The sequence below is a fragment of the Helianthus annuus genome, chromosome 10 (genome assembly GCF_002127325.2).
Source record: "Helianthus annuus cultivar XRQ/B chromosome 10, HanXRQr2.0-SUNRISE, whole genome shotgun sequence".
NCBI classification, from domain to species: domain Eukaryota; kingdom Viridiplantae; phylum Streptophyta; class Magnoliopsida; order Asterales; family Asteraceae; genus Helianthus; species Helianthus annuus.
Genome location: NC_035442.2, coordinates 3,074,832 through 3,085,240, shown reverse-complemented (window position 1 = coordinate 3,085,240; position 10,409 = coordinate 3,074,832). Strand labels below are relative to the sequence as shown.

General features: G+C 34.9%; 2 protein-coding genes across 2 annotated transcripts; both read left to right on the top strand.

Moving 5' to 3' along the window:
• The first annotated feature begins 3,566 nt into the window (after nucleotides 1–3,566).
• On the top strand, nucleotides 3,567–4,671 carry LOC110887762 (NDR1/HIN1-like protein 13). The gene has a single exon (XM_022135334.2). The coding sequence runs from the start codon at nucleotides 3,760–3,762 to the stop codon at nucleotides 4,537–4,539; it is 780 nt and encodes a 259-aa protein (XP_021991026.2). The 5' UTR covers nucleotides 3,567–3,759; the 3' UTR covers nucleotides 4,540–4,671.
• Nucleotides 4,672–8,310: 3,639 nt separating this feature from the next.
• On the top strand, nucleotides 8,311–9,381 carry LOC110887763 (F-box protein At1g22220). The gene has a single exon (XM_022135335.1). It carries the CDS (start codon nucleotides 8,311–8,313, stop codon nucleotides 9,379–9,381), a length of 1,071 nt encoding a protein of 356 aa, XP_021991027.1.
• Nucleotides 9,382–10,409: the final 1,028 nt, after the last annotated feature.

Genomic DNA, 10,409 nt, shown 5'->3' with positions numbered 1-10,409 from the left:
CATTTTTTCGTGAGAAGTGTGAGAAAATATAAGAACTGACATACAAACATCATGCTTTGGGTTGTTATGGCAAGAAAAACACCAAACATAACAATTTAAAATACAATGCAATGAATTCTAGGCATGAAATTTAAAAAAAAAAACTAAAATTCACTGGTCTGCTTAACACTTAAAACACATTACTTAACATTCTTGGCATGGTGTTTTAAGTTGTAAGTTTAGAATTCATTATATTGTTTCTTAAATTGTTATGTTTGGTGTTTTCTTGCCAAAACAACCCAAAATATCATGCCTAATTCTAAAACATGATACCTACATGCAATGTTGTAGAAGGCGCTAGGCGCTAGTCGGGCGGTGAGGTACAGCCTAGGGATTAATCGGGATTAATCGCGATTAATCGGAATGGGATTTTTATATGTATTTTTTCAAAATTATATATATATACCCAATAATATAAAAATAATACTTCAAAATTCACATAAATACTTAAAGTTTCAGATAGTATGGTTCGATTTTGACCGATTTTGACCGCCTAGGACCTCCTAGAACCGACTAGGACCGATTTTTATCGATTTTGACCGACTAATATTGTCCGATTAATCCGATTTTTGACCGCCTAGGACCGATTTTGACCGATTTTTGACCATGACCGATTAATTGACCGCCTAGCTCAAAATTAGGCAGTAGATGACCGCCTAGCGCCTAGGCGCCGATTAGTCGGCCGCCTAGGCCGATTTCTGCAACCATGCCTACATGTGAATTTCTATGTCTTCTCACACTTCTCACGAAAAATATCATATTTTTTTAGAGGAATCTAAACCAAACCAAAGTCCAAAGTAATTTTTTAATTGCTGGAAATTTGGTCCAAACTTCTCATATGGGCCACTAAAATGGACTACAAAATAAGAAACGGCACATCCAGTCAGATGCTTTTGTATATTGTATGTATTAAGGTGTTTTTGGTATTTGATAACAAATAGTGGGATCCCATGCTCTGTGTGACGGGATTTCAGTTAGTATTGGTTTGATTCATTATGGTACTGATATGATACCGACACTTGCTTTAGCAACTGAAAGAGATATATATATATGCCTGATAGAATATTGACAAGGGTTTTACATTTTTCGAAAACTATAAAAACAAATAACAATACCGACACCAATGTTGTTTGGCCGATATCGGTTTGAGACAACCATAAAAACGAATACGGTATCGCTGCTGTTTGGACAATATCAATTCGGTTTTCACGGTAAAGGATTTAAAATCAACTATTTTTTGAATCGTAGATAAAAATACACAACGTCTAGAAAACCATATAAAAAAAGTAATACGATACCGGTTCTGATGTTCTTCGAACGGTTTTCTCATGGAATAAAACAAAAGAATCAACTGATGACATGTATGTCTATGCTTTGATCATTTATACATTACCATTCATAACTCGGTTTTGCGTAAAATTTATGTGTAGACGTAGATAAAAATAAAGATATCACAATGGTATACTCATTTTATGAAACATTGTATCTTAAAAACTATAAGTGAATTACAAAAGTAGTTATAATCTAAATTCTAATAAAAGACTCCAAATAATGTCACATGGCATTCTCTCTTTCAACCTCATAAATTTTATTTATAATTATTTAATAAATTTCTTTTAATATTAATATTAATAACTAATATATAGATATCATTTATTTTTATCCTTATATTTATCTAAGATTAATAAATAACTTCAATTTTGCAATTTAGACTCTTTATTTTTCTAGTTTTAACCCAAAGTTTTTCATCTTTTGCAATTTAATCCTAACTCTTTTTTATTTTCAGTTTTGTCCACCATACTTGTCATCTTTCCCAAGTTTTTCGTTTCGTTCTAAATTTTATGAGTTAATGCACCGCAACGTGCGTGTGGGTTCAACATTTTTTTCGTATATTTTTTCCAGTTTGACTGGCCCGTCGCAGCGCATCTATTTTTCTCAGTTTAACAAGTTCGACCAACGCGCGGGTCCTGGATTGACTTAGTTATTTTTTTCTATGGTTTACGTTTCGGTTTAATTTCTCTGCAACGAGCGTTCGTGATTCAAAGATTTTACGTCTGCTTTTTGCTCGGTGTTATTTTTTCGTTTTTATTTAATTTGTTTTTACGAGCTTTTCCGGTGTTGGTGGTCGCTGACAGTGGTATAGCATTGATACTACTTGACACAGTTTTACAACAACCGCTACAACGCATGGGCTTAATACTGGTAATAAAATAAATACCACCGTCATACCATTTTAATGGTTTGTGAACCAAAGGTTTTATTTATTTGGGTCTTGCAAGTTGCAAAGCTGTGACCAAAAAGCCCAACTCAACTTACTATAAATAGGCCTGCCTATACACAGCCCAACCCAATTACTCAACCAAACAAAACATATTTTTGGTTGGACTACAAACATTTGACTATGATGATCGACTGCTTCAACTTCATCAATGCGTGATAAAAATGAGTAATCGTGGAGTCGTTTAGGCGAGCTTATACGTTTTGTTAACCATTAGTTCCATCAGAAATGTTAGATGTGTTCTGTTTGCCGACGAGGCAAAGGGAAGACCTTGTATATATCACTAAATTTCACTTGAAACTTGGGTTTTATCCATCTCTCATGATATTAATTAGTAGCAAAAAAAACTTTTTATCCATCTCTCATGATATTATGCATGGATCAAATATATATCATGGAGTCTCTAATCGCTAGGGATGACAATGGGTCAGGTTTGAGTCGGGTATTGGTAATCTCATATCCATACCCGGTTGTAAAATCGTGTCTCATACCTGACCCAATACCCGTCGGGTATTTGTCTGGTAATTACCAGTTGTGTATCGGATATACCAATTAGTTTGTTAAAAGATATACGTTAGGATTTCCAAATACATATCTTTACTCTTATAATTAAGATGTAATTTTATTTATACAATAACTATTATAAACAAAAAATGTACATTACATATAAGTTTTATCATAAATTAATAATAACTTTAATAGACTTATACACTTATATGTATATACTTCACTACATACAAAATATATATACTATTATCAAATATTTGTACTAAAAAAATATACAGGTTGAAGAAAAATATAAAATATAAATTAAAAAATTTGGGTATATGATCGGGTATATAGTTCGGGTAAACGGGTATGTAGTTTTGGGTAATCGGGTCAGGTATCACCTAATCCCATACCCGACCCATACCCGCAAAATTTTTTAAAGGCTAATCCCATCCCGGCGTAATATTCGTCGGATATCGGGTATACCTGTCCCATTTGTGTTGGGTTTCGGGTATACCCGTTGAGCTCGGGTATTTTTGTCATCCCTACTAATCGCATGCAAAATATAATTTATAGTTACAACAATATATCATAATAAGTCTCAAAATATAATTTAAATATTACATATTTAAAGATACTTTAGAATAAAGGAAAATGATAGAAAGAAAAAAAAATAGGAAAGTGTAACGCTTGATGATGAATATTTGTTGGTTTGAATATTGTTCGAGGATGTAAACCACTAATCTTAGGACCAAAATGATTGATGTTTAAACAATAGTTTTCACCACCACAAATCCCTCACTTTGTTCTCACCCTCACAATTTCCAAATGTTAAACCGATCTTATCCTCCTCCCTCATCGGAAAACACCATTTCCATCCACCACCACCACCGCCACCACCAGCGTCTCAACCCGCCTTCTTGCAACCTTCTTATTCCGCTCCTCGGTCCAACATGGAGGGGCGGGAACATACCTCGACGGGCAATGTCCATCCCAACCACCACATCAAACCAAACTCCGACGATGACGAGGAGTACGAGGATCTCCTAGACACCAATCCCGACGAAACATATGTGATCCAAGTCCCAAAAGACCAAATCTATCGGGTCCCACCCCCCGAAAATGCCATATTTGCTGAACAAAAACGTGTTGCGGTCCCCGCAACAAAGTCAATGTTTTCAGCAAAATGCATGTTGTTGTCAATTGTAATCTTGCTCCTAGTTATAGGTCTTATAACAGGATTATGTTTATCCATGACCGATAAAAAGGACCCCACTTTTCGCGTTCATCGCGTCCACGTCACCACAAAAGGTAAGGGCAAAGACAAGCAACACGAGTTCGACTTCACGTTAAAATCCAAAAACACCAACGGTCACGCGGTTATATTGTTTGGAAAAGGTGGAAAGGCTTCATTATCTTATAGAGACACGAGGTCCCTAGCCAAAGGTCCATTTCCGACGTTTAAACAAGACACAAATAGTTTAAAATACGAGCGGTTGAAGCTCATAAGTGGTTCGGGGAAGACATTGCCTAAGGTGATACAGAAGAGCATGAATGGTACCTCTCACAAAGCTATTAAACTGTTATTAGGGTTTAACGTTCCGTTGAGTTTTAAGGTTGGGGTGTTTTCAGTTAAGAGCAAAATGTTGTCGATAGCATGCAATGTTAAGGTCAAAAGGTTGACCAAACGGGCAAGAATTTTGACTCAAGATTGTGATTATTCGACTAGCTAGTTTAAATTAGGTATGCTAGTGAACGTATGATATTATTATTATTGTGGTGGAAAGGGTTGGTTTTGACTTGTTATAATGTGTTAGGATTAGGGGCAAAAGAATAGTAATGTCAGTTTTTTACTATCATTAATGTTTTTTATGGATAAACGCATTCTATGCATTTTGCAATTTATTTATTTGTTGATATTATTTTGAATCTATTATTTTTATGCACTTGTGGGATCCATGTGTGACATGTGGACGGATGAACCCATGAAAATCCTTTTTGGTGGTTGCTTGAGGTATGCACATATAATGTATATATGTGTGAGTGTTTGGGGAGCAAAAGTGAAAGTGTACTAATTTTAACGTTATTTTACTAATTTCGTAAAAATAACGTTAAAAGAGGGGGATGGTTAATCATGCAACATGTGGTGGCGTTGATAGCCAAAAGACAAGGGTGCACATGCACTAATCGGCCTTTGTCTTAATTACTTAGTGTTATGTGCCTTATGTCCAAGGCTTGATGCAAACTACTATCAAGCCGGGGTCTCATTGGAAGCAGCCTCTCTATTCCTACGGGGTAGAGGGAAAGCTGTCTACATCTTATCTTCCTCAAACCCTACCTTAGTTGTGCTATCGGTGGATTTACTGAGTATGATGATGATGATGATGTATTAGGTACAAAATAGAGGACTTTTACTTACGAGTTTATCTGCAAAAGTTTTGTTTGAATGGGTTATCTGTCACTATTTCATCGGTGATACAACATTAGAAACATGGTGTGGGTAAAGAATTTACCAACGCGTTACAGATGGATTTTACCGAGGGATTGGTGATTCGGATTATTGCCGACAGAGTAACTTGGAAGTTGGTGGCAATTCATATGTCAATACCGTCGAAAAATATTAGCTGAAATCTTATCTTTAGTATTAATGAGGGAATATCAATGGACTGTTTGTCAGAAACTTGTTCCACTGACAACGCCGAAATTTGGACTTAGCCACAATAGTGATCCCTCAGTGATCTATTGGCGAAAGTCTTTTTCTTCTGAATTAGGCTATCACTTGGTATTACTAAGGCAATATGATCCACTTTGATTAAATACAACATACGGTGATAAGGAGTGAAAATGACGAAAGAATTTAAACCCTACAAGAAAACTTGAAATAGGAAATATTTGGAACGAGTATTGGAAAAAGCCGGTTTGGAATGAGTATGGTATTAAGGAATATTGTCCTATTACCTAAACCCGTTTACCGGTATTAAATAGAATATATTAATAAACTGTAGTCGACTATTCAATATTTTTTAGGTGTTTTTAAGACTAGGTTTAAGCTATTGGGCATCTCACCGGTTAATAAGTACACTTGATGCATGTGGCTACACCGATGAATCCGACCAGTAACGACTAATGGGTATTTGAGGTATATGGATTACTGTTTTATAACCGGGTATAGGAATTGAAATTAACAATACACGATTTGTTGTCATCCTTAAACTTTAGGTATATAATATAAATGACCAACTTTAGTTTTAGGGTGGAGATACAATGGGAAGTTTATTTGGCTAGGAAGGATAGGAAGTGATCTTGACCATCCATTAAGTTAATCAAGGGCTAAGATTAAATCAGGGAAATTGAAAGGAAGAAAAGAGGCGCGTGAGTTTGTTCAAGGGCATTCTAGTCAATCCAAGCCAATAGTTTCTCTCTCCTCCAATTCCCCCCCATTTTTTAAACGTTAATAACTCTTTCATACGGCATTATTTTTTTATAAAAATTGCACCAAAAAAACGAGCGTTTTTTTATCTTTAAAACGAGTATACTATTGCTATATTTAAAAAAAAAATTAAAACCCAGTTGCGTAAAACGCAATAGAAAAACCACCAGTTACGTAAAACGCAATGAAAAAAAAACCTAAAAAATGACATTTTTCTAAAACGCAATGCACCAAAAACACAAAGAAATGACTTATTTGTAAAACGCAATGGCCAGAAAACACACAGAAATGTCTTATTTGTAAAACGCAATGGCCAGAAAACACATAAAAATGTGTTTTACCTAAAACGCAATGCACCAAAAACACAAAGAAATGACTTATTTGTAAAACGCAATGGCCAGAATACACACAGAAATGTCTTATTTGTAAAACGCAATGGCCAGAATACACACAGAAATGTCTTATTTGTAAAACGCAATGGCCAGAAAACACATAAAAAAGTGTTTTACCTAAAACGCAATGCACCAAAAACACAAAGAAATGTCTTATATGTAAAACGCAATGGCCATAATACACACAGAAATGTCTTATTTGTAAAACGCAATGGCCAGAAAACACATAAAAAAGTGTTTTACCTAAAACGCAATGCACCAAAAACACAAAGAAATGTCTTATATGTAAAACGCAATGGCCGGAAAACACTTAAAAATGACTCATTCTAAAACGCAATGGACTGAAAATACCTAAAAAATGTGTTTTACCTAAATGAGCTCAACCCCAGCCAGGGGCTCTGCCCCTTGGACCCCCGCAAAGATCGTAAAACGCAATGAATAAATCAAAAACCCAGATCATGAAAATGAAATTAAATAATTTCTTACATGGATCGAAGCTGATTTCTTCATCAATTGACAAAATTTAAATGATAGAAACACTTATCAACGCTCGAATCGAGTGATTATCTCCAAAATCATCGGAAAAAACGATATTTTTTTATGAAATTAAACTGTGTTTTCATCAAAAAAAGCTGAAGAACACGTTGATCGGGTTCTGAATCATTGATTGGTGATGAAAATCGCACTATAATGTAGTGATTATTGAGATTGAAAGTGAAGAAATAGTTGAAGATGGTGGGTTTTGAAAATGGTGGGTTTTTGAATTTACTGGGTTTTAAAAAAGGAAGAAAAAGGAGTTGGATTGACTAAAATACCCTTTCTCTTTATTTTAAAATTTGCCACATGTCATAATCCTATGGCTTCCTATCCTTCCTAGCGAAAATTAACTTCCTATTTGATCCTTTCCCTTAGTTTTATACTATAAACGAACGGAAAATGATCTTATGATCTATGCAATAAATTAAATATATTTTTTTCATTAATATAACACATTTGAGGTGACAAAATACGAAAGTTTGGATAGAATGTCTAACATGTCAAAACAAATGCTAATAAATACAAGTATATTCTTTTAACGTGGGACAAAATGGATCAAGTAGACAAGTGAACATTTTTAATAGTATTTTTTTCTTTATCACAAACGTATAAACAATATTTCTACTAAATTAATAATCCACTTATTTTTTTAATCAAGACATGTGTGATACTTGAATATGAAGTATATCCGGTAAAACATTTATTTCATCCTTTTGCTAAATATTAATCGAAAAAACCAGTCATGTTATGATCTCGGTTCAATTACTATCGGGTTCAACAATCAAATCATAATCCGTCGTTTCAACCCCAAGCGAAACAACGAATGCATACTAAAGCGATAAAATGGTCAACTTCTGGTTCAACCGGTCCGATTTGTATTCCAACCCAAGTATAAATATATCAAGTATATGCTTCAAAATTTAATAATTTATCATTAAAATAAATGTATAAATATATCAAGTATATGCTTCAAAATTTAATTATTTATCATTAAAATAAATTAAAATATGTAAAAAATAAGTATTTAGAATTATTTATTCAAAGCTAATAGTACGGAATAATTCCCGATAAATATTGAATGCCGGCACTACCAATTAGAATAACTCCCTCTCTCTCCAACTAAAAAAAAGTCAACGGTCAAACCCATGACTTCCTCAATATCCACCGTTGATCCACCCACCGGACCACCACCGGAATATTCTTCCGACGGCTTTGACCGGCTGCCGGATGTTATCATCCTCACAATCCTGAACAACATATCCGATATCAAAACACTAACCCGGTGCCGAACCGTGTCACGCCGGTTCAACTCACTCGTCCCTCAATCCGAGTCACTCGTCCTCCGAGTTGACCGAGTCATCTCAGTCGACTCGGAGGACGACAATGACCACGTATCCGTGATCATTGGTTTTTTCAAATCCGTTGTGAAATCTTTTCATGACTTCATATCCCCGCCTCAAAGCAGTAGTAGCAGTAGCAGTAGTAGCAGCAGTATTTTCTATCATGAGTCACAATATTCGCCAGTCATGATTCTTCGAGGATTCGAGAGAATTCGAGAGCTGGATATCGAGTTACCTACCGGGGATTTATGGTTAGAGAAGCGAGCCGGGGTTAAATGGACCGCGGAATTCGGTAAGACGTTGAAGAGTTGTGTGATCCTGGGGTACCGGTGTGGTGGTGTTAGTGAGTCGGATTTAGGCGGTGGGGGTGGATTGAAGACGCGAGTTGTGTGGACGATAAGCGCGTTGATCGCAGCGTCCGCGAGGCATTATATGGTGAAAGAAATTGTTAAAGAGAATATGCATTTGAAGAAATTGATAGTGAGTGATAGGGAAAATGAAGGAAGTGTGGTTATGAATGAGTTAGGTATAAAAGAGTATAGAGAGGACAAAGGCGAAAATGAAGAGGAACAACAAGTGCAAAACGATGATATTGATCGCGTGTGGTGGAGGAATAGTCGAACTAGAGTGCCCGCGGTTAGGATGAGAATGCGACACGAGGCGAAGTTAGAGTTGTCAAATGGTGTAGTTATGGAAGGTGCGACTTTGGTGGTGGTTAGACCTACCGCGAATGCGGGTGGTGTGGAAGGGGACGAGGAGGAACGATGGGACGAAGGATTGGTGGCCGCGGGTGGAGGGTTCGACGGGGTGTATGGCGAGGCATTTGTGAAACTGATCAAACGAAGGAGTTATCTTCTTGAAATGAATTCGTTCTAGCTAATTTGTTGGTATTGTTTGTTCTATAAAGTGAATGGTTTTTGGTTTTCTTATGTTGTAAATCAATAATTTGAATTGAATGATATTGAAAGTGATGAACCTAAACACAACCTATATAATTACTCATGTAAAATGCATCGAGCTAACTCGGATATAGTTAAAATAATGTAAACTGGATACAATCCGTGTGGCACATTTGTCTAAACAAGCTAAGCTTAGGTGAGCCTGGGCTCAGCGCATGTAACTTAAGAGATCTCGAGCTCGGGTCGGTTAAAAGTTAGAATTTTGTTTTTAAAGTTCCTGGCAGGTGAATAGTTTTTAAGTCTGAGTTTGGTTTGTTTAATATATTATTATTACTAGGTTATAACCCCATGTATTACACGGGTTAAAAAAATGTAATTTTACATGCTAAATAATAAAACGATATATCTTTAAAAATCGCATTTATTAGACGGGTTGAATAAATTTAATTTTATATGTTAAATAATAAAAAAATATGATATTTTTAAGAACCTCGTGTATTGTAATTGATATACCAAATAATAAAAAAGTTAAATCTTTAAAAACTCTATGTATTACACGAGTTGAATAAATGTAATTTTAGATTAATAGTATTTAAATAAATATAATTTGGATTAATAGTGTATTAAATAAATATAATTTTGGATAAAGTCTTATATATAAATTTTAAGTAATCAATATATTTGATAAATAATAAAAATACTAATAATAGTAAAAAATCTAATTTATATACTATATAATAAATATAAAAGAAAGGCGGAAAAGCCCAAAAATAGGTGCCTACAATGAATGACACGTGTCACATATTGGTTCTTTTATTATATGTATATAGATATAGATGTTCACATCATCGGTTGTTTCAATCGATAACATAATTTGTTTTCATATCATGGCTCGATAACCAACGCTACAAATGTGACAAACAACACTACAAAAAGGAAGGTAGATATGAAATACCGAGTATAAAGTTAACCAAATAGACTATGAAGAAATTGAACTAAAGTAGA

Coding starts and splice junctions, on each gene's coding strand:
- LOC110887763 (XM_022135335.1), top strand. CDS start 8,311: ATGACTTCCTCAATATCCACCGTTGATCCACCCACCGGACCACCACCG.
- LOC110887762 (XM_022135334.2), top strand. CDS start 3,760: ATGGAGGGGCGGGAACATACCTCGACGGGCAATGTCCATCCCAACCAC.